At 37.7% G+C, this 25,277-nt stretch overlaps 1 protein-coding gene across 1 annotated transcript; it reads right to left on the bottom strand.

Annotated features, from left to right (window-relative positions):
* Window positions 1-523: 523 nt before the first annotated feature.
* LOC117294508 (WW domain-binding protein 1-like) lies at window positions 524-20,498 on the bottom strand. Its single transcript, XM_033776950.1, has 5 exons — window positions 20,330-20,498; window positions 12,949-13,042; window positions 7,205-7,357; window positions 6,546-6,744; window positions 524-5,783 (listed from the first exon to the last, which is right to left on the bottom strand). Exons 1-5 carry the CDS (start codon window positions 20,387-20,389, stop codon window positions 5,198-5,200), a joined length of 1,092 nt encoding a protein of 363 aa, XP_033632841.1. The 5' UTR covers window positions 20,390-20,498; the 3' UTR covers window positions 524-5,197.
* Between the last annotated feature and the right edge of the window lie 4,779 nt (window positions 20,499-25,277).

Genomic DNA, 25,277 nt, shown 5'->3' on the forward strand with positions numbered 1-25,277 from the left:
TTAACCAACAAAGGCAGCCCAACAAAAGATGTTTTTTTTAAACCTCCGGTTATCGGCAGCTTTGTTGAGAATCATTGATCAATGAAAACAGGAGAGCCTCTTTGAGATCTAATAAAAATGAATAGGTATTGATCCATACTAGGGGTTGGACAAGTAACAACCTGTCTTGACAGGTGATTGATGGGCTGGGACATGAATCCTATAGGTTTAGATCAAGGACACTTAAACATCATCCCCTTTCATTTTTTAGAGGCTAGGAGGCTGGGCTGATCAGCTTAAAGTCAATCCCTAACTGCTGGAGTATTTAACATTTTAGAAGCAAAGTTCATTTGTGTGTGTGTGATATTCAATTGATGTCAATGTAGAATATTGTGCATTTTCCCAGATGAATGGGTGGCACGAAAACAGCAAAATTTTGTTCAGAAGATCATAAACATCTGATCTAGTCTGTAATTAATTAACAAATACAAACTTACAAACCAGTAAGTTTGTACAAATAAATGGACTCACAGAAAGGCAAATATTCAAGTTGTTATTCTTGTATTAATGTATACTTTCTTTGGCATGACATTATACACGAAAAAATATGTGTTATATTTACAAAGTATGTACACACTAGAATCATAATTCCACCAAAAACCACTTACTAATAATTGTCAACATCTATTACTTATATCCCACCCAGTTTATGGAAGCTCAAATGTTGTGTCCCAAACAAACTCAATATGGTACGTCAGACAGCAGAAGAAACTTAACGTTTCTACCCATACCACAAACTTTTTCATTCTGTTTCGAGATCTGGTTCAGAAAGGTCAGGAGAACAAGTTAACCAGAGGTCATTCCAACTCCCTTAGGACAACCCCTTTAACAAATTAAAAAAAATCTGAGCTTTCACAAAAAGGGCAGACTTCTTTTATGGCTATGCCACCATACCAATCCCAATTGGGTCTTCTTAATATGCTACAGTCTGGACTCCAGATTGTATAACAACATTAAGATAGCCATTATACAAACATTATTTTAAAAAACCCAACAACACTCCAATGTGGAGGTTTCTTTTGGTATGAGAACATGCATAACTCTGCTCTGCTTACACCCTCATCTCATTTTTAAATTGCTAAGAAGTTGTTCTTTTTCAGTAAAAAAAACGAACACCGACAAAAATCATCGATTGTGCAGCATTAGTATCAGGTCCAAGAGACAATGAGTTCAAAACGACAAGGCTTATAAAGAGAGATAGCCATACATGTCCTCAAAAAATTCTAACAGTTTTAACGAGCTTGAAACTGTCAAAAACAACTGTTTTCTAGATACCATAAACATATTTTGTACACTTTTAAAGACTGAGAGTTAAAGAAATTGTAACCTTATCATGTGTGTGGCCAACCAGTTGGCACATCACACACAACTCTTATATTTATATATAAAAATAGCACCACTGACCAAAACAAAAACAGATGCATGTAAACAACAAAAAACATCCCCAGTCTAATTCCTGTCCAATGGAATATCAACGTCAACTACACCTCATGGAACAAATCAAAGAACAGGATTTACTATCCTTTTTCAAATTAAGCCATGCTTTCCCCATTGTCATCTTTCTTTTGCCCCAATTTTAGGAAGGTTTTCCCAGTCATCGAAACTTTGCAAAAAAAAGTTAACGGTCTAAAGTTTTGACTCCAGCAGAGTCTTACTCGAAGGTAGTATTTTGTAACTTTCACAGAAAGTACTCCTTCTTTAATTTGTTACGGTACTTAGCCATTATAGAAGTTTAGGTAATACCCATCCTTGTTCCATGAGACTGGATGCTCTGTTACATACAAACGCAAAATTTATTTTGACTGTAATAAAAAAATGATTATAGGGAACCATAAAGTATGCAAATTGTTAACCGCTGTAAACCATGAAAAGATAACAAAAATCTCCCTGCACCTTGCGGGACAACTCATCCACCTTGACGAAGGTTTCAACTCAATTGTCCAAACTTGCAAAAATCTTCCTCCAACATCCACTAATAATCAATAAGGTGTGTTTTGACACAGCGCTAATGAGTAACTTGAACTAAATATATTTGTAAATACACAAGTATTCTAAATAAACCTTAAGGTAATAAATTATATAACAACATGACAGAAAAGGAGATTGCTGGGGCATTTATAATGCAAATTTCAAAAGAACAAACAAGAAATTAACTTGATCCAAAGAGATTAACGTTATCTTCGGATACCGGTGAGAGATTCGGGAAATTTTACAAATTGCCTCTGGACTTCATGAATTAATTGAGCGTACTCTAAAAGCGTTTTCAGATAAATGTTAAATTGAAAGACTAATGCAATCTTTACTTGTTTTCAAAACATTTAAGTAAACAGTTGTTAAGTATACATTTCTACATGTAAATTGTTCATGCATTAACATACGATTTTTCATTGCTACATTTCTCAATCACAAAAGACTGGACAAGTACAATTCAAATTCACATGAATAATGGATAGAGCCTTGCTACTTCAATACCTTTTTTAACGCAAAAACTCAAAACTACAATTCTGATAATAGAATGAAAAAGTTGAGAAATGGTCTTTCTTCTAACTAAACATGCAGACAAATATACAATTAACAATTAATTAATTGGCAATAAATGTACTATTGCCCATAGGTGGGTCGATTCGCTGCATATTATGCAACAGTCAGTGTATCTTTTAATTAAACAGGCACTAGATCGTTTTAAGGAAGAAAAAATCTTTAGTACAAAAAAATGTTCACTGTATGCTTTAAACACTGTACATTGCACAGTTCCTTGGATACAGTCTTAAAGCTTAACGCGACAACAAAAACAGTTGAAGTTACTTTTTAAAATACCATCAACCCCGTAAGTCTTTACTCAAATCTCACCAGATTAAACAAACATCTTCGTTGATGGAATCAATTTTAAGCTCTTTTTTTGTGTGTCTAAATTAACTGTACTTTTCTTGCTTTCAACGCTTTTAAGTTTAAAGAATGAACTATAAAATCCAAACCAACATTTTCTGTAGTTTCAGTATTAAGCTATTAAGGAAACTTTCGGACTTAAAACAACATCAGCCATTTGTGTTCTTTAAGAAACAAAGGCAGCACTTAGAATCAATTCTTTAAAACCACTGTCCTTGGCAATCCCAAGAAGTGAATGCCTCGATGCATTGCGATGGACCTAAGCCTAAAGCCCCCTTTCACACAACAGCAATTTAGCAAGGGTCCCTTGCTAAATTATAGCATGGTTGTAAAATTTCACAAAATGTACCTTGAGTGTAAAGGACAACCATTTTTTGTTACCGTCCAAGTTCTCTTGCAAAACCTTGTCAAACATTGCTACATTTTATAACCATGCTAAAATTCAGCCAGGGACCCCAGTTAAATTGCTGTCGTGTGAAAAGCTCTTAGTTGCACCCACAGCTAATGACATGTTGCCTTGTGTTTTTGCTCCCTGTTTTTTGCTGTGGCAAAGTTCCAACTTTACACTCTCCTCATAGAGGTGGCTGTTACCCAAGGGTAATTGCTGGGCCCAGCTACACAAGCGAGTTCAAGGCCTGCAACATTCTAAACTTACAGCTATCCATTTGTCCACATGTATAGCAAGGACTTTTTATGTGACAGGAAGTAAGCACATTTACAAGCATAATTCCCATGCTAAGCCATGCAATACTCCTGGGTTATTTATTACTTTACGCTTTTCAATAAGCTTTCAACTGGCTTAAAATGTCCCCTGCTCCAAAATCTCAACAGGAAACTTTGGCAAGCACAGAGAAAACAGTACTGTGTTATAAAATCCAGTGAAAAACAAAGTCAAAAACATTGAAACTGGTTACTTTTTTGCGAGGTCTTTTTCATGCGAGGTCATTTTGGATATATATACAAAAATTGTATTAAGCTTTTTTATATCTTTGTAAAATTAAAGATGATACTCTGAGCAATAGAGTTGTACTTATGAATAAATTTGCATATGTATAAATATGCAAATCACTTTCATTGTCATGAGGGATTGCTGTCCAGCTTAACATGGTTTCAGTCAATTTCAAACATGAAAATGAAGAAGTAAATTGTTGTAATGCTAGAAAATTCACCACAGGCAATTAAACCAGCATTCAACACAACACTTTCTACAACAACAGAATTGTACACAATTTTCATTTTACTCCCAGAATCTCCAAGTACATTTGGGATAGTTTTGTTCCTTCGATCATTCAACTTTTTTTCAGATAAAAGCCCCAGAGTAAAAACACAACAAGACCAATATTTGGGAAAACAGAATTGAGAAAATGAAATAAGTCTAAAGATAAATAATCTACAGCTGCCTCAGCTTTGCATTGCTAGTTTGCTAGAAACTAAAGAAGTAAACAACATCGATAAGATGTTAAAAAAATACTGAACAAGAGTTTGAAAATTTGAAAACTTGTGCTCAGTTCAAAAAAGAACTTTGCCCCAAGGACTGCCAAAAAAAGTTAGAAAACAAGGCCATCAATCTAGGTCTCAAGCCTTTTTTTTTCTCCGCACGCTATTTTTTCTTTTCACATGAGTAGAAGTGACTCATAGGATCATGCACATCTGTAGGCAAGTAACTGTTTTAACTACGTGTAGGATCTGTGGAATCACACATGGCCATGCATCCAGTGCGTGATGTTTCCTCTTTAAGCCCCAAGTCATGTTAGGGTCAATGAGCTTAGTTTGACCTTACCTAGGGTAATGACAGAAATGCAACTATGGTTTTTTCTAGAATGGGAGGTTGTAAAGAGTTCTTTTGAGTTCCTCAAAATTGCCAAACCAAATAAATAGTATTTCCAGTGAAACAAATACATACAAACCGGGAATAAGTGCCTGAAAAAATGCGTATAAAAAAAATCACTGATTAAAAGCAGCTTAAAAAGTCTAAGTAGATGAACATAAATAAAGGATTCTGCCCAATAAAATGCATATTTTGAGACTTATTTTAAAGTTTTCCTTTCCCAAAACAGTTGTACAAATTAATAGTTCTCTAACCAGCTTCGCCTGTCAAACTTGAGATTTTATAACACCTTTGAGGTTAACTATAAACAAGGACACCCCACTAAAGAGAAAGATAATGGGGATTACAGAGGGGGGCGATGAGGCACCAGAATGGCAATACGATGCGTACAATTATTCGGTAGCGGAAAACAAACATTTACACAAAAAAAACAGCAAGGCTACCTCAAGTCAGCCTTGTCACATAGTTCAGAGAACCTTTATCGTTGATTTGCAAATCCACAATCGTCGATGTTACACCATGGTCCGTCGCCGTGGTATTCCCTGAATTTGGTGTGAGTGTTGGCGTGGCCGAACCACGCCTACTACTGCCACTTTGTTCATTATATTGCCTCAAGGGACTAGCGGAGGGCGACAGGTGCCTTGAAGGACTGCCAGCCAGGGAAAAGGACTTGGGAGATCTAGATACTGCTGGTGTCATCGCTGGCGTCGAACACGGTGTAACTGTAGGTGTTGGTCTAGGTGTGGCAACAGGTGTGGCTAAGGGAGTCGGCCTAGGCGTGGCAGACGGTGTGGCTGCGGGCGTAGGCCTGGGCGTAGAGATAGGAGTTGACAGCCGAGGTGTCGGGCACGGTGACCTGACCGGTGTGGCACAAGGGGTCACCGCAGGGGTGATCGATGGGTTCAATGTCTGTGTAAGTGCCGCAGCCACGGCCTGCATTTCTCGCTCGCGAGATGATTCCATGATCAGTCTGTAGCTTGGTGGAGCCTCGCTGGAGTCCGGTGTTTCTAATCTACTCTCCCCGTCACCCCTGGATTAAAAAATACAAATAAACACTTTTAAAATTACAAAATATTGACAGGTGTTTGAAAAACAAGTACCCAGTTATTTCCAATCATAAAAAATGCTCAAAGGTCAAGCTGCTGCGGCTCGATCCTTAAATACTGAATCAACATTGATATGCGGCCGGCATCATTGACCAGTGTTTGTATCATCCAGGTCTTATCGGCCGTTGTGTGATTAGGGACAGGGGACTTTGGAACACAGTTCTAATAATATTGATAAAAATGCTGGTTCCAAAACAACTCAAGCTATATCAGCACCTGAGTCCTTGCTCGTGTAAGGGCAACACTATGAGGACAATAAAATGAGTACTCTTGGGGGGCATTTCATGGGTGACCATGAGAATCACCAGGAGCATGGTAGCAATTGCTTCACTGAGAAACTTTGAAGTATTTATACAATTTCTTGTTTTTTAACGTTCTTTTTGTTTTTTAGCTCAATTCTGTCAAAGTAAAAGCTGGCCTGAAAATGAGGTAATGGTGAAGTCAAGAAATGCCAGGTTAGGCCTATTGACGAAAAAAACATCCATGCTCAAAAGGGAGTACTAGGGCAAATTATACAAAGAGCTTAGATTGATCGTAACTGCAAATCAACCGTAGTTGCCAAATAAGGTGTGATGTCAAAATATAAATCACTATGGTAATAGCAATTATGACAATTTGTCTTGCGATGAGTTTTATTGCCTTGAAATCAACCCTAGGTTCTAGAAAATAAGGAATGGCCAACATACCCTGTATTTTCTATTGCAGCTTCCGTGAATCTCTGCGTCAACGGTGGAAGGCCACCGCTGCTGCAGGAGTGACAACCCGTACTGCTCCCAAACCCAGACGTAGCTGCTTGGATATAGTAGTATGTATAGGGCGGGGGAGGCGTGTCATAGCCGACAGTCTCCCCGATTTCAGAGTACGAGGGCAGCTTACAAGGTGGCACTGCAAATTGAAGACAAAAAAAATTATGTTTAAAACACCACAACAAATAAATGACAGCTTTCTTTAAGAGTTTGTTGGAATGAAGTTTAGCTCAACACATCTCGACAAGATGTTATTTCAACTTGTAATCAACCGATTCATTTATAAAATGGTCAACACAGTAAATTAAACCTAACTCAACCAATGTCCCCACCTCCCATTTAAGGCAAAAAAAATCCAAAAATGTTACCACTTTAGTTTTGGAAAAAAAAGAAAAGAAAAAAAAAGATATCACTTGCAGCTCTGAATCTTCCCGGGACACAGAAAAAACCCAAAACACAACAAAGTAATTCAATCAGAACTGGTTAAGATGCATTGTGTATTCCCCAGAAATACCCTTTGAAAATAATCCAATTGACAAATTTGCCTTGCATTTAGTTACAAGCAACCCCGTCGATTTATGCGCGGACACGACACTCACCTGGAGTGATGTTTTCAAAATTGAATCCCCTGAGAAAATCTTGGATGGAGCATGTGCGGTGGTTGGGGTGGCCCCTCATGGGGTGGAAACGTTTCCTCTGCCAGACGCAAAAGCCGATGATAAACACGATGAGAAACCATACCAGCCAAAACCCTGAAATGGAAACAAACAAACAAACATTAAGCAACTCTACTTTGTATACTACACTACAGGAGGAATGATGGAACTTAATGCCAGGAAAAAAGCAGTTAACAATTTGATAGAGAGGGACTCCATGGCCCAATTTCTTACAGCTGCCTAAGCACAAAAATAAGAATAAGCAAAACAATTTTTAAGTTACCACAGGCTTGCAATTACACAGAGGCCTTGGCCTCCATTGCCCTGGTTTTGGCCTTGGTGCCCCTTCAAATATCTCCCATAGACTGTAAACATTCTCAACGGACAGACCTTTGAAATGGCTTTGCCATCTCAAAGATGAAATTCCAGGCCTGTTACCAGCCAAAACACCATGTGTTCATAGCATTTTTTACCGGTAGCCTGCTTATTTCTGCTTGGCAGAATTTGCAAAATTATCTGCTTTTAAAGCAGCTCAATGAAACTGGGCCCAGGTCTAATATCTAATATTATCAGTTTAAAACTCAACAACAGATTTGACTCATAGAAGCCCCTTAAAACCTAAATTGGTGAATATGAGTTTTGAATTTAGTTTCAAAATCGTGTATTAAAAAGATGATGCATTTTCAGAATCTGTAGACATCACTGTATCTGAATACATAGACTAAAGAGACTTGTTTACGCGCAAAGAATCATTTTTGCAACCTCGGAGGAAGGAAAATTCCTTCTCATCATTGAAAGATATCAAACTCTACTGGAAAGAACTCTCGATGACAAGTCCGATGCTCAAATTTCAGAGAAATTGTATTTGGGCTTGAGTTTATGTGGGTGCAAAAAAAAAGTAAAAGAAAAAAAAACATTCTAAAAACCTAATCCTTTGGCCTTGGGGGATGTGTGTAATCTACTCCTGTGACAGATCAAAGGCCATGAGATTCCCAAACGATACCACAATGGCAGAAAGTAAGTTACACACCAGGGATCAAGAGGTGACATTACAGTGGGCCCGACTACTGGGAAAAACATTCATCTGTACAAATAACACTGCGAGTCAATCCATCCATTCACCCTCTCGTTTGTAGAAACAAAAAACCCACAACGCTGAGAGCCCCGTGTTCTTGGTGGGGTGTCTCTGCAGGTGCAGGTATTCCCAATAAAATCCCAACAATGGTGCATCTCATTATAAATACAAACTTAATGTACATGTAGGTTCTAAACAGCTGATCCTCTCAGACGACCAAATTTAGTCTCAGAAAAATTCACCCCAATTTGCGAACAATTATGAATGCTAGATTAGGCTAATGAACACAGTCCTTGGAAACCAACAAACAATGGAGTGAACTCATTTTACATGTACATGTACAGGCACTTTATTCATTGCGAGAAAGAAAACAATACTAGTTACTAAGAACTGAGTAACTCTGATATTCCTCAACATCATCCTACAGTAATAATATCGCTATTAAGCTCTATTTGATTTGTTGCCACTCATTGTTGGGAATTTCTACGACAAGGTGCAACCAATTATAGGTTGCCATTCCACGTACTGTACTTGATGTATCTTTACTCAATGTTTATTATACGTGCATGCGATTATTTCACCACAAATTCATGCCTTCTAATTTGGGCTGACCACAATCCAACACTAAGTGAGTGCCTGGGAATTTGTCTCAGATCCAGGGTGTGAAACAGGAAACTCAACAAAGGATCACAGGCTGTGTAACCTGTGGGCCTCTATTGTGCGAAGCTGGGCACATGTACCGATCATGGAGGTAGAACTACTGATCATAATTGTCCCATCTGTAGCAAATTGAACAGGGCGGAATCTCAAGGCTCTGCAAAGAATAAGGCCGAAAAGGAATCGCCGCTTACAGAAGCAGGGAACTCTGTGCTATGTTAGCGTATTTGACTGTTTAAGCAGGGAAGTTTTGCTTTATGTATGTGCGAGCTCAACAGTTCTAGGCATTCTTCGCTTACACAGCTTGCTTAAACAGCGCCCTCATTGAGGTCAAAGGAAGACCTATCATTGGCCGAGAGTTGTCCATTGTAATTTGACCTCAGCGTGGGCAGCCAATGCAGTTTATTCTTTGGTTAATTTCTGACTTTCATAAAGGTTCGACTGCCTCTTCAAAATGACCTTTGTTTTGTTTTCTCAACTCCCAGCCTAAGGCTACCTTGACCACACCCCTTCACCAACGCAAGCAACTTCAGCCTTCAACACTTCATCACAGGAAACAAGGACAAAGTCACTTGATGATGAAGTCAGGCATCTCAATCTGGGGGGGGGGGGTAGGGGGAGGGTGTCGAGGATATTTCCATTAGAAGCAATAGTTCCTTATAATCCGAAGGGAAATTCGACTTAATTTGATTCTAATGTATAAGCTGAGAGGAGAAAGCTTATCATCATTGCCTTACAGGTTTTATTCTTGTACATGATACATCAACCTTGTAGTGTTCAATCCCCTTAAAATATCGATTGGTTACGACAACCACAAGCTGTACATTGTACTTAAGATTACAGGGCTCGACGTTGGTTGGATAAATGTACACGGTTTGCAGCTCAAAAAGTTAACTAGACCAACAGTGTTTCCACAAGATCAGACCTGAATCAAAATGACCGGATTACTTAGAAACTTTTTTCATGTGACAGCACTAAGAGAAAATGGATCTCATTTGTCAGTTTCAAGCTCTGTTTGATGGTCATTAGAATGTAGTCTAAAAACTCAAGTTTAAAAAAAAAACAATCTTTTCAGTTCAGAATGCAAGTGATCTTTATGATGCTGCAAAGATGTGTTTTCAGTTCAGAATGCAAGTGATCTTTATGATGCTGCAAAGATGTGTAAAAACAACAAGCAGGGACCAATACTGCATATAAATTTGTAAACAGTTGTATAGAAGGACAAAAAAAGATCACAAAGTTTAAGACTAATTGGCAGAAAAAGGCAGATCAATTGAAAGCTATTTCGGCTACTTACCTACAAATTTACCCAAACCTTATAGTGTTGTAATATTGTGTCTGCCATATCTCTAAATGGCTTATGAAAGGACTTTTTCTTGAAAACAATTCTGAATTTGAAATCCCTCCTCTTTGCTTTCAGAGTTTCAAATCATTCTATGTGAACCCTTCAACATTTTCTATTCATAGTATACATAATTATGTATGCATTTACTGCAATATCCCTGAACACTAACTAACTAGGCCTATTATATGCAACACACTGCTAGAAGTATTCCACAGTGAACTTGTTCATACTTGTTCTTGCCGTAAGTAGGACGCACAGCTTGAGCGGCATTCGCATTAAATATGAATTGCATCATCTGTTCTCGGAACCTGCCCAAGCAACGACCAAAAGATAGTTCTTGAAAGATGTACACATACTCAAGAGAGCGTTGTCGGCAGCACATGCTGTGTGAAAGTTCAAAGCCAAGATTCCAATGATAATGTTTGTCAATGTCAACATATCCACTTTGTCAAGCCTTTCATGGCTTAGACAAAGCTGTATAGCCCGAAAGCGTCTGGAAAGGCAGACCACATCTCGCAAAGCCGTAAATTTGTAGTTAAAATTTGCGAAGTGCATCGCAGCAAAAGCATGGGGCACCATAACAATTGCTGTGGGTGCTTTAGGATAACTTGAAGCCTGAAATAAGTAATGTAATCACATACACTTGTACATAATACATGTAGTAGATTATTTTTTAGATACAAGGAACACCACTCCTTCACTTTCAAGTACAAACTTTGAAGTCTGCTTTTCTGGAGCAGAACACAGTAGTCATCAATTTGGAATACGAGTTGATCGATAATACATGCACACAATACCACAGGCCTTTGTTCAATCAGATGTGCGCTTTTATATCTAGTTCAAGGCACAGTACACGTGGACATTGACCTTAAAGCTAAAAAACATCTGGGACCGATCCTCTCCCACACTGTCAGTTTACAGCACGGCATCAAAACCTCTGCCAAGTTTGATCCTCAAATTTTCAAATTGGATCTTGATATATCAGGATGAGACCTTGAGATTCCTGGAATTCAAGCAGGCTTTGTTTTTAGGGTCCTTGGCGTTGACAGATGAAGTTATTTTAGAAGGACTGGTTGGGGGTGAACCACTGCACAATTTATCAGGGATAATGAAATGAGTCATGAACCATCACTTTAACTATTTGTCGCCTTTTTTCAACGCGAAGCCAATAGTTTAAAGACGCAAAATAAATATTAAAAAAAAAAAATTGCTTGGTTTGTTTCCTTATGCACGAAGGGGGGGGGGTCTGTTCTAAACCAGAGGGGGTACGCGGGTGAGTTTTAGGAATCTCACTTTTCATCAGGGCTTCCTGTTTAATCTGGTATTTTAATGATAAACTTATTGGAGCCGATAATTTGCACACCTCATTTTGAGTTTTTGACAAACTTTTTTGTTTTCGGTAGCTTAACCTTTCAACTTAAACTTGAAACAATTCTCTTTGATTTCAATGCTCAATTGAAATGAATCCAAACAAAATTTGAATTTCAGTCATGATTTCGCAAATTCATCCCTTTGCAAAATATTTATTGTAACATCGTCGCCATTGAATAAATCAACCATACGAGGTATGATTTGGTCAGTTAATTCAACCATGAATGAAAACACCAGGTACATCAATTGATAAATAAAACTGTCTAGATTGGAACAATAGAGGGAGGACAAAGACCCAAGGACACACCAAGAGGCAATGACCACAAGCCCTCCAGCAATTACCAACTCCGAGGGCAAGTTCAAGGTTTAAGGCTTTTATCAACCAACACCATCTTGTGTTACATGTACTCCAATTCAAATCCTCGCCACCATGACTTAACTTTAAATTTGCATTCATAAATACCTCAGACAGTTTTGCTATTCCTATTGGTGGAGAGCGCGTCACGTGGGTGTGTACAAACCTTTGTTTATGACCAGTAAAAAGTGTTGAAACATGGGCGTGACACGCGAGCTTGCACCTGTAATTATAAGACAGTTTCTTCATTCCTATTGGTCGAGAGCAACGGTCGGGACAGTTGTGCCACCTCACGCGATACGCGCGACGCGCACAGCAATCTCCTTATAAGGAGTTGTTTACCTGAGGGCGGCGGAGGGCCTTACCATTTCATAGCTGGAGGGGTGTTGTGTTGAAAGAATCATTGAACAATTATAATTTTTGCATTTATTTTACTTTTTGACCAAAAGTGTTGATGTTTTTTTACTGAAAAGGTATTTATGAATGGGAATCAAAGTGTGTTGAATCGGTTTTCAACTAGTGGTTTAAACCCGCCGAGGCCTGGTTCTTGATAATTTACCTCGACTTTGTCTCGCTAAAATTATCAAGAACCAGGCCTCGTTGGAATTAAACCACATAGTTGAAAACCTCTTAACCACACTTTGATTCCCTTATTTATAAAGTGCTTCAACACTGTTTCAAAGCGCTGTTCAGTAAAAAAAAAAATGCAGGATAAAAACATCAGCAGAAATAGCTATAGGTCAGTCTCTAGTTGGAAATCGAAATCAGTTTTCAATACTGCCGGTGGTCGATTTCACAAAGAGTAACTTGTCAAAATAAGACTTAAGTCTTAACTCTTTGTGAAATCCACCCCCGGGGGAACGCAACATGATTAATATACTTACACCAGAGTTCATAGTAATATGTGCAGCATTCTCCACTTCCACAGCAATGTCCTGTGTCACACCAATAGCCTCCTACTTGGCAAAACTCCCTTGCCTGTACAATAAAATAAAACAATTGGAATATCAATTCACACTCAATAAAATTCATGTTGTGTCCGACTCCCAGAATACCACTGATTGTGATCAAATCTGCTTATTAGATATAACAGAGAAACCAGACTACATTTGAATTGTTTATTTTGTGGAGGGCTTCCATGTTTCAAATCTCTGCCTTGCTTCTCAACTTTGTTTACCGCACCAAATTATTCATTGCTTAGAGGGATAAAACTTGTCTAATGAGAAATTAAATTAGTTGTCTTGATGGTGCATGCAGCATGACGCGCTTTATATTCCCCATGAACTAGCGTACAGAGTGTCATCGATAACTAGATGATTACTTAAGTGGAAAGATGGTTGAAAGGTCTCGTTCAACTAAAGACAAGCCAGTAGGTTTAGAACATGTGCTCAATCACACAGGCTTAGAAACTGCACTACAAGATTGCTTTCCCATCTGCCTGATGATGACACTAATGCTTGCCGAAAAAAACGAAAGTGTCCAAACCAGGAACTTGGGACTACCTTCGTTCATGGATTGACAAGTCTGTGACAACTTAACACCTTGGGAGAATTGTTGTCAATGTTAATTCTCATCACCTTTCAATCCTACCTACCTCCATGATCCTACTTAGTTAGAATTCTTGAAATATGCTGGTATCGCTCAGGTCAAAAAACATTTAATCAAATATTTACCAACACAGGAAATTTCTGTCAAAAGAAATCCACCGTCATATTTCAGTGATCATTTCAAACCTAAAAATACAATCCTGAGTACACAGTGCCTATAAACACATCAGTGCACTTTTGGGGGCAAAAAAAAACAGTATTCTTTATATCCCCTAACTAAGCAAAATTCCATCAAATATTTTTGGGTGAATTTTTCAGCAATGCTCCCAAACGTAAGTACACTAATGGTGAAGCTGCGATACAAAGACTTTAAAATTAACAAAGATAAAGGAATCCTTTAAGTTGAAAACATAAAAGCAATTTGTGAGCTCACTTACAGTTTGCAAGCTGCCTAGGGGAATAAATGTCTGGAACAAATAAACACAAATGTTTGTGGGTTTGTGGTTAACCAAGACCACAACTCTTATCTTCAAGTGGTAAATAAAAGAAATCCACAAAATTACTGATGACAAGCGACCACAACTGTCTGTGCTATCCGTAACTGTTCTTTTTCAAACAGAATCTCTGTATTTCAAAATCTGAACATATTCATTTGAAAATTGTGTACACAAAATGGGGAAAAGGTTTTTTAGATATTTGATGGCTGTGAACATAGTTAATTATGCCACTTTTTTAAAGTCGTGTTTACAACTGACACAATAAAACTTCAGCTTGGGCTCCGGCTCCAGCTTAGGCCCTGTCCTCCTAGTTTCAAAATATCCAATACCAAACGGTGCCACTTTCAAAGTATGGTTCTGAAAAGCGCCTTTATAATGAATCATCATACATGTATTAACAGGTATGGTCACAATTTTTATTCATATCCAGGGGCCACTCACAACAAGCCTTGTATTATGTAATCTGTTATTTGTCCACTGGACTTCAAGCCCTGGACAAGTCTGCAGGGTTGCAGTTAAGGCCATGGAAGCATGGCAGCTCAGCAGTTGATTATAATTAAAAGAAATTAAAATGATTTGTACTTCTTAACAAATAACAAAATATGTCCAACTGCAAGATACAGCTAAGCTTATAGCCCCTTGCTGAAGACTCAAATCAGAATGATAGACCTACAAAATATTGTTTTTAAAGGGCATGATTATTTTGATCCTGAAGGCTTGTTGATCAAGTGGCCTTGGGTTGCCAGCAAGTGGTATTATATAATAACCTAAGGGCTGCCTGGTAGGTCTGGTTAAATTTCATTCTTCAGGTCTCCAGGTCTGATTATTTATGCTACCCTGGAGGAGCTGCTTCAGAATTGGTGACACAGAGATGCAATATTGTAGCCTATACACTTCAGTCCATCCTTGGGTTCTCTGCATACAGTGCTATGATGAAGTGAGTTTATTGACAAAACATATCCCGATAGACCTTTGTGATGTAGCAATACAGCAAGAATTACAGCTTTTAAAGTCAAGTATGCTTACAAGGTTTACCATTGTCAATTGTTTTATCAGGATAAACTACGCTTTCTTGTGAATGTTCACTGACCTTCTTGATTGAATGAAAGATGGTTTAAAGAAGATTCCATCTATTTGTTCTATAGATGTATTATGATCAAACAAGTTTTAAAAATTTCCTGAAGAAATGACTTCCCTCTTAACAATTCCACATTCCCTTAAAACGAGATAAACGTGCTATAAATAAGAACTTGCTTTCGTTTAATATGGGAAGACAGGAATAAGTCCGCCTTTTCACTGATTCGTTTGTGTCTGATATGTTTCAAAGTATGAGTGCGACATTTAATGTCTTAATCATTGGTGTCCTCCTATGAATATGTATTTGTAAGAGAGACAAAGTCGATCAACAACAAATTGATCAATAATCTAGCATGTTCTTTAAATCAAACTGTTCCTCATTGTATTTCAATTGAATTCCAATCCATAATCATCCCTGCTGAGTACTACTATCTACCAGACCTTTCAGAAAAACACATTCAGTTATTTATTTAACCCCCTAAACTACGGCAAAACAGGCCAATAACAAAAATTTGGGTTAGAGCCTATCTGCAGGACCATACACGTGTTAGTCCGATTTCGGCAGCTTAGCAGAATGGGACTTTCGTTATTATTGCAATCAAGCCTTTGTGTCAGCAATAACAACTGACTTGTGCTGGTTGCGACCATTGTGAGGCCAACTTCCCTGTTCCTGTTTATAATTGGACAAAGTCTTGGTCCGCTTCTTCTTCTACCATACCCTGATGCCTAGTCCTATTCACAACCTGGCCCCAGTTACACAAGTCCTACCGCACTATATTAGATAGGGACACCTACAAATAAACATCAAACATGCATGAAATACACTGCATACTGTACACACAGGGCCAATGCTGGAGGCAGGCCCAGTTCTGATTGGGTAGTCAAACTCATTAGCATATCGCCCCATCAACTGGCAGCGCTGGTGCTATTTATAGCTGGCGTGAGGTCAGAGGTTGGGAAACACTACTTGTGGTTTCACCAATCAGCTGGGCTCTTACTAATAGACAGCTGTAGCCCTTAGTAACCAACCATTAGATTGAGTGTGGGCCCAGGGAACATGGCAGGAACTGTTACACTGTGCTGGTAACTGGGGTTTAATAAATAAATCTCACAGATTTTGATCATAATATTTAATCATTTGGTTTATAAGTAAAGTGAGTGTTCAACATCAAGAAGAGGAGTTGAAAGCATTTCAGGCCATGTTTTTAAAGGAAGAAATGTCAGACTGTTTCCTTCCTCTGTTTTGGACAACAATACGAGGATGCATTCGGTTTTCCTGCTGGTTTTTAAACTTTGAATTGACCTGCATTCAGAAATGAAACCTGATAATTTCAATTCAAGTGAATTCATACCACAATATGGTTGATGATCAAAAGTTTACCTGCCCCAGTTTACGACTCATTAAAAAAGTACTTTCATACTAATAGTAATACTTTTTGACAAAAAAGTCCAAATGAAACTTACACGTTTTCCTGACATCAATATTTTTTTGCTCAGGTTGTTACAAAAATTCGATAAGTATTAATCAATTGTCTAACAAAGAAGCTTTCAACATGGAATTTGTAACAACCTTCTGTACATTAGGTGTTGAGAAAACATATTTATGTTGAGCTTGGTGTCGTTTGTGAGTAAACATACTGAATTTCAAAATATCAGTTGGTTTTTAGAATTTGCCTATCTTCCCAAATACAGCGTTTTTGTCAACCATCCAAGCTTGCAACATCTTATTACAGCATCTTCCTAACGCTTCTGCTACATAAAAAGCTCATTTCTTTAACTAACTGTGTTCAAACATGTGCCTAGATGAAATCGAACATCTACCATTTCCAATCCCTTCAAAATATAACACACCATAAATCAAGCTAGACTGTTTACAATGTTCCTGCTTTTACTACAAAGTTAAGATTTACAACTCTGTGAAGTTGTAAACATCATGAAAGGTCCACAAAGTTGTAAACACATGAAAGGCCCACTGCCTACAAATTCCAGTCAATCTGTTTACCCCTTGTATTGCACCAGATCAGAGGCCAGTGAAAATACAATGAACACTAAACTAAACAGCAATAGAAACAAATCCATGTAGGTTAGTGACCTGACCCCATCTCCCCAAAGCCAAGCCCTCCCAATCTCAAAACCTCCCTGCAGGATATCTGGAGAGCTCAAAATTAGCAGTTCTCTTCCCAGATACAAGGGTCTGATGCTGTTCTAGATGCTAGTGCAGCCTACCGTTACAGTTGAGCCATAGCACTGCACAAACAGTGACCTGGACAGGCTCTCACATAATACCATCACACCACAACACAAACTGCCCTCGTGCACTCCAGTGTCAGAAGTGTATGCACAGAGCTTTGCTTGTGATTGTATGCTAATCACTCAGGTCAGGGCCCAAACTCATTCATATTATAACAACAAATTCAAACTGATGTAAGCAACCCGATCAGTTTGAAATCTGTGTTGTTGATGTGGAAGGAGTAACCGTGCATTTCACAGGCATCATGTGAGGGTTGTGGAAAATGCTATTTACAAAATTTGATTAGGGTTTAAAAGGGCAAGGATGGTTGTTCGGAAAGATAACAAATATTATTCAGTGACCTAAACTAAATCACACAATTGAAAGTAAGTTTGCTTCGACTGGTTTGCATTAAAATCTAAGTATAAAACCCATTATTTTAGTGTTAAACTGTAATTTTGAGAGCAATGTTTGAATGTTTAAAGTAAACCCACATCTAAATTGAACTACCATCATTTTATAGATTTGTCATCGATTAAAATGACTTATTACAAGCCCTCAAAGGGATAACATCCTACATCAAGATCCTTGATCCACATTACAGTATTGATAATGAAATATAAAAGAAAAGATCTACAGATTGTGTTATCAACAAATTTTTAACTAAAAAGTTTTTTTATTAAGAACACTGGAATTCTCTCTCCAAACCTAAACAAAGAAATAATCTAAACTTGAAGACAAAAGTTGCACATATTTAAAAGTTCTTTTTTCTTGTCCAAGTTTTTTTCCAGATTTTCTCCTGGCCTCTTTGATTACCTAGTCTTTGAACAGAAAAAGCATCCAGCATTTTCAAATTCACACAAGGTTTAACCTCTTACTTACAACTGTCCCTGCAACTGTGCTGCAAACAATTCAAACTAGCAATCTATGGCCTTGCTCATTTTGGTGACCCGAGTGGACAACATAAAAGCCTGACTAGGTGGTGATGAGTAAACAGAGGCCAGGGTTTGAATTAAGTTTTAAGGAGAGATAGAATCAATGTTTTATCCTTCTCCAAGGTTCAATAAGAGAAAGGGTCTTCATTTACTATGTTGCAGCACAGTTGCAGCTACGTGAGCTTCCTTCAACCAAGGACAGGCAAACATTACCCTCACATCAAGTCAACATTACTGCTATCAGACAAAGCAATATTTTACCTGCTTACCTTATCTAAAGTATGTAAGCATGTCCCATAACATACAATGTTTACAATTTTAAATTGAACAAACATTGATGAAATCAAAAGTTCACCAAAATTAATGAGTGCAAACAAATAGTTAAAGACAATGAAGATAGAATCAAAACATCATGCCAATAACATTATTTTGCATGTATACCAATCTTAGGTCATCCTGTTATTGGTTGGTAAACAATTTGCAACAGTTCTATCTTCTCAGTCAGGCATCTTCTCAATCATCACAATTTTAAAGAAATAAGTTAATTGTCCTGTTTTTGAAGGTTTGTGAATGAATTGCTATAGGCCTGAACATCTCAAGAGACAACGCTGCATCTTTTGCTGCGATTCTGAAATAAACTTGGAATTGCGAACAAGCAAACGAAAATGGTCCATCATAAGATTGCACAATGACCTGTAAGGCATCACTTTCTGTGAGATAGTTTGTCCCAAAGTTTCAGTTGTTTGTCCAGCGAGTCCACTGGACAACCAACAAATGCTGCAGAATTTATGATTACATGAATGGTTAGCCTATCACACTTTTTTTGAAATTATTATAAGAACTAACAAAGAAGTTTTCATTCAAGAAACCATTTGAACAGTGACTCATTTGAACTCTCAAGCAGACACCATTTCCTTCATTTATATTAATTAACACTGATCCCATACATCTTAATTCTTATTTTTGCAGTTAAAGTTACTATTTCTCATTAATTTTAAGTCAAGTCTCTTCTCAAGTGAAGCATGTAGATTTTAGTAGAAGTACTAGGAAAACAGAATGAAGAAATTGTCCTCCTGTCTCAAAGAAGTTTGTGATACTGAGCGAGTGGTACTTTTTATTACTTCTGTTCAGTACAGCTTAAGTAGTGTGTAATTTCCTCCGGGTTCCATTTTTGCACTTTTTCAGATAATATTAACTTTATTTTCAATTTCAATGCAATTGCAAGTGTACAGACCACAGCCACGACAGCTGCCCCCATACAAAAGTTTCACAATGCATGGCACTAAAACAATGAACAGCTCATCATTATATTATTAGTCATTCTTTGTTTTACATTGTTACTAATATGTTAGCTAGGGAGGCCTATATAATTCTTCCTCCATGATTTATGTTGTTTAGTTTTCAGCAGCAAAAAGGAAAAACAAAAGCAAACTATCGTTTATAATATTTTAAATTAAAGTGACATCGGCCATGTCAGCAGTCCGGATGAGATCTTTTCAAGTTCATGTATAACATTACCGTAAGTTGAACATGTATTAAATTTACAGGAAAAAATGCTTTGTTAAAGGTTTATTTTTTCGAGGACAATCAATGGGGAACATTGCCAGCTGATCAGCTGGTGTGTTGCAATCGTCGGACATGTTCGATTTTACTCGAACTCCTTTGTGATTTTTTGTTTCGATCTACCGATATGAAATCATGTAGCAGACTATTAGATTGCAAGACAAAATGAACGTTCTGTAAAATGTTATCTATGAACGGTAAACCGTTATATACTCGACAAACATTTCAGTAAAACCATGAAAAACAACTGTCATCAGCTGTGTAGTCAGAATATATGAACACGAACAATGAATTTAAATGACCAACACAGAAGAAGACCCCCAGCAAGGAAAAGTATTGCAACACCTCGGACCAAAATTTCCTCACTTCGCCTGTTAAAATGCAGCTGGAAAAACTAAATGAACATTCATTCTTACCTCAGATAGGCTTGGTAGATTAAATAAAGCAAGGCAGAATGTGATTCCAAGAGCGTCCATCTTAAACACATCGCAAAACACAATCCAAACTGATGCAAAGCTCGCCAGCTAGCTAGCTCTCTTCTCTCGACGACAAGCGACCCAGCAGTCAGGATATTTCGAAATTCAAACGCCCTCCCCTTGATTTCGCATGCAAAAGAAGAGAGGCAATCCCCGTATGATAATGATGACCTGATTTTGTTACGTTTGGACCGTACCATTTGTAAAAGTGAAGCTTGCGCATTTTTTACAACCTAGTTTACACAATGGAAGTAATATCGTACAATTTGTTCGCTTAAATTACATGTTAAACTCAAAGTGCGTACAATAAATATCAAATTTGTAATAAATGAGAATAAACTTATTTATTTTTTACTAAACCATGTTTTGATAAACATTGACCTCCCTACAGTCAAGTCGAGTGCTCCAAACCTTCCGATATCTGACGTCATATGTTTGTCACAAACTCGAAACCACCTCATGAATATGTTAATTTTTGACGCTTTGTGGCCCCGTAACGTGGTTTAAAATAATAAACAGCTGTATGCTGTATTGTTTGGTTCGTGGTGTGACATGTTGTGGTGTGTTGTGCACGTTGTTGCATCATACCCGTCACGCACAAAATACAGGTACACACCTATCTAAAACACGTTATGTTGTGACTGATTGCTTATTACCATAATAGTTCAAGAGAGAGTTTGTAAACACATTTTGACCGTTATGCTGTTTGCAATGACAGCTTACTACTGGTCTTTGCTCTATACGGTTACAGCAAGTTTCTACATGTTTGCATCATGAAAAGCGTTCTCGACTCAGTTTGGTCATGGTTTGGTCTTTGAGCAAAAACGGGAATCACCTTTTGCAAATTTCCCAATAATTTTATTACGTTTCATGATTTTCAGGTTGCACTCTTTGTGTAATTCAATTTTGTTTTCCCAAAGTTAATATTAACATGGAAATTCTGATAAATTAAGTTCTAAAGTTTATTGATATTTAACTTCAGATCACAATCAGTCATTGCGTTGGAATGTTTTAATGTTTACCTCCATGGTCATTACAACTCATCTGTTTCTCTAAACAGATGAGTTGTAGTGACCATGGAGGTAAACACCCTTAAAACGTACTTTCAATGGGTAGGCCTCTGCTATTTTCCTGATTTTTGTCTAGTTGCTTATTAATTTCCATTTTAATTTAATAGGCCTATTGACTATGCTGTAATATTACAGAATGTTTCAAAACATGTTTGCAGCGTGACAAACGTCCTAGTTTGGTCTATGTATGAGCAAAATATGGGAATCACCTTTTGGGAATTGCACAATATTTCCTAACTTTCAGATTGCACCCTGTGTATTTCAATTTGTATTCAATGTTTGTTTAAAGGTAATATTTAACATAATGGTTGAAAGGTAAATTCCGAACAACACTTCGGAACTATGAGATTCCGAGGTCTAAAGTTCTTGCATGTCTGATGGCACAATACTGGTCACTAACGGGATTTTTACAATAATCGTAACTAATTCCACAATTCAAGAGTTGTCAAAGTTGAAATAAACAGCTGAACAAGTTTTGAGGTGCAACCCTCACCCATCCCCTTTCCAAAGTTGGTAATAATCAGAAGACAGCTCCAAATAAGATTTAAAGTTTTATTCGAAATGAGCTGTTCAAAGATTGCTCTATATAATACAAATTGTGCCTGCATCCACAGGCGCATGCAGGCCCCGTGTAAGATGTTAGGGCCTATACGTGACGTCACAGGTTACAATGGTCTTTGTGCATGGAATTGGAGATTCCCATTTTTATCTCAGTCTTACGAATCATATTCAGTATCACCACAGTGCAACCCAAAAACCAAGTGCCTGAGAAATGTGTTCTTAAAGGCAGTGGACACTATTGGTAATTACTCAAAATAACTATTAGCATAAAACCTTACTTGGTAACGAGTAATAGGGAGAGGTTGGTTAGCATAAAACATTGTGAGAAACCGTTCCCTCTGAAGTGGAGTAGTTTTCGAGAAAGAAGTAATTTTCCACGAATTTGATTTCGAGACTCTCGAAATCAAGCATTATGAAAGCACATAACTTCGTGTGACAAGGGTGTTTTTTTCTTTCATAGTTATCTCGCAACTCCGACGACCAATCGAGCTCAAATTTTCACAGGTTTGTTATTTTATGCATAATTATGCTGAGATACAGCAAGTAAGAAGACTGGTCTTTGACAATACCAATAGTGTCCACTGGCTTTAAATGGAGAACACCGAGTGAGAATACATTGGTCCATTTTATGAGGATGACCCACGGGCTAGGTCATTCTTCTTTGTTCTGACGATCTAAATACAGCCTCCAACTACCAGGGCATCCAAGATAAAAACCTTGGCAACTAATGGAACCATGGAGGTCGTATATAAAACAAAGGAAGTTCAACTGATAACTGCCATACCAAAAGTTCAAGGTGGCACACTCGTTGACGTATCGTGGATAGTTTATGGTTTTATATACCAATTAACTGATCGAGGGCGTGCAGGTCACCTGCAGGAGTTTGATATACAAATTATATACGGTAGATAACTTTCCCTCATAAACAAAATACAACGGTGTGACCATGGAGGAAGGACAAAACCTCCCTGGTGTGAAGATCAGGACGGTGCGAGTTGACAACACATTGTTTATAAATAAAATAAATAATTAATAAGACATTTGATTTTGTAAAGCGCCTAATGCATAAAAGCCTCTAAGCGCATAAAGAGAAACAATAAAAATAACCAATGAGAGAAAGATACAAGATACAAACAAGCAAATTACCACAAAAAACAGCTTTAAACAGATGAGTTTTCAACAGGGACTTATAAAACAATCATTGTAAAGAGTTAGCTTGGCGAATAAAATGTACAGGAAGACTATTCCAAAGAAACGGTGCGGCGTAAGAAAAACGATCTGTGGCCATAAATGGAAGAAGCTGTTTAAAAATTCCTCCATACCCAGTGCCATCCATATATTATTTTGCAGTTTTATCAGAGAATCTTTTTTTTTTAATACAACCTTATTTTGACTCGCCATACCTGTTTTTATGATTCTCCTTTTTTCTTTTCTTTTTTTAGGCCCCCTTTACAATAATTTCTGTATAAAGGTGTACATGTGTGCACAGTCGAGTCTGTTGCATGACCGTGTTGGAGATTTGCGTGTTTATTATGGATAACTCAAAAAGTAAATCTTGTGACATTCCTTATTCCTCATTTCGATGCAGGTCACATTTGTAGTAGATTAAGTGTACGTCTTCATGTGCTTTCATAATGGTGATCACAGTAAATTGAATTAAATTGAATACATTTAATGGATCCTGTGATCAAGCGGCCTGACGCCTACAACAAATCGGGAGGGAGCTCCCTTTCTTTCTACAGGTTTACCAACCTAATTCCATTTGTTGCATATTGCTTCGGTTACTGGTATTAAACGAACACGTTTCCTTGGATCGGACGAGTTGGTCTTTGAAAAGTGTTTAAAACCGTTTGTTATGAAATGCATATGATTAGAAAGATATTTTAAAAATAGAATATAATGATCCACACAAGTATCACTCGAAATTGCGTGGTGTTCCTTTTACATCATCAAAAATTTGACTCCCATAAATGGCCGACCGTGTTAGTTCGTAAAGTAAAAGGAAAACCAAGCAATTTCTAGGCAAGTTTGTGTGAATTATTGTATTCTACTTTTAAATCATCTTCCTAACCATATGCCTTTATAACAAACGGTTACAAACGCTTTTTAAAAACCAACTCGACCGATCCAAGGCAACGTGTTCCTTTAAGCTGAATCACGTGGACAGTTCTGTTTTTACCAAGGAAGAAATTTCATGCTAAGCAAAATAATGTGCTTCGCAGTTCATGAAATTGGGTCCTTGCTGTTTATTATACTCCCTCTAATGAAATTTAGATCCCTCATGATATGCTTTTTGTTGAACGTGGTAGAAACTGTTGAAAAAAAAATATGGCTTTTTCCATCATGTGTTGACTTTCCCGTCGCCTGTATTTACAATAATTGTCCACTCCCACGAGTCACGAGAATATTCCTTCACCTTTATGTTTCAAAATCATGTTAACGGCGGGGGATCCCCCCCTTCTCCTTTTTGCTTTTTTTTTTTGGGGGGGGGGGGTGAGACTTTAATGCAGATGAACACATCTCGGTGCAATGACAGCATTATTAGCTAGCACACTCGGTTTACCGTGTGTGGAAAATAATGCAAGCACTGACGTTATTTTGTAAAGATCACGGTCTCTTCTCTAACAATTATGAATTGCATAAATTAATCAAGAAATTATGATTTATTATTGGTCATTGTGAAATCACTGGTGGTTGCTGTGGGGGAGTCTAACCTAGAACCTTGGTAACTTGTCGGCCATCAACGGACCAAATCTAACGTCAAGTGTCGCCAGTCGCGCGCAAGAGAGAGTAATTTCCCCCTCCTATAGCCTTGAGTTGTTTCTTCATGATCGTTTCAGCCTTCGAGACAGACACCACACCTACAACTTATATATCCTGTGAGTTGCAGTATTCGACAGATACACAGATACAGAAGACTTAGTCGAAACGTCAAGCGACTTTTGTATGTTTATCATGTACGTGAATTATCGTAAATAGAGGGCGCTGTTTAGTATTATTAGCATTGATAGAGTCACAAACAGGGGCCAATTTCATAGAGCTGCTAAAGCAAAAAAATTGCTTAAGCACGAAAATAGCTCGTTTATTTTACACATGTTACTGGCCCAAATTTCATGCCATATACATTGCTTGTGACTGGTATTTAGCTGATGTTTACTTAGCACAACAATTGAGTGGAGTCTTGGCCGGTAATCTGATTTTACTAAGCAAGGATTTTTTTGCTTAATTGGGCCCAGCATGTAATAATAAATGAATTT

This window comes from Asterias rubens, chromosome 9, assembly GCF_902459465.1.
Source record: "Asterias rubens chromosome 9, eAstRub1.3, whole genome shotgun sequence".
NCBI classification, from domain to species: Eukaryota; Metazoa; Echinodermata; class Asteroidea; order Forcipulatida; family Asteriidae; genus Asterias; species Asterias rubens.

Bases quoted from the DNA above. Each gene is read 5' to 3' on its own strand.
- LOC117294508 (XM_033776950.1), bottom strand. From the start codon at position 20,389: ATGGACGCTCTTGGAATCACATTCTGCCTTGCTTTATTTAATCTACCA. The intron at 13,043-20,329 runs GTAAGAATGAAT...TTTATTGTACAG, and splicing joins ATCTACCAAGCCTATCTGAG to GCAAGGGAGTTTTGCCAAGT. The intron at 6,745-7,204 runs GTGAGTGTCGTG...TTCAATTTGCAG, and splicing joins TTTTGAAAACATCACTCCAG to TGCCACCTTGTAAGCTGCCC.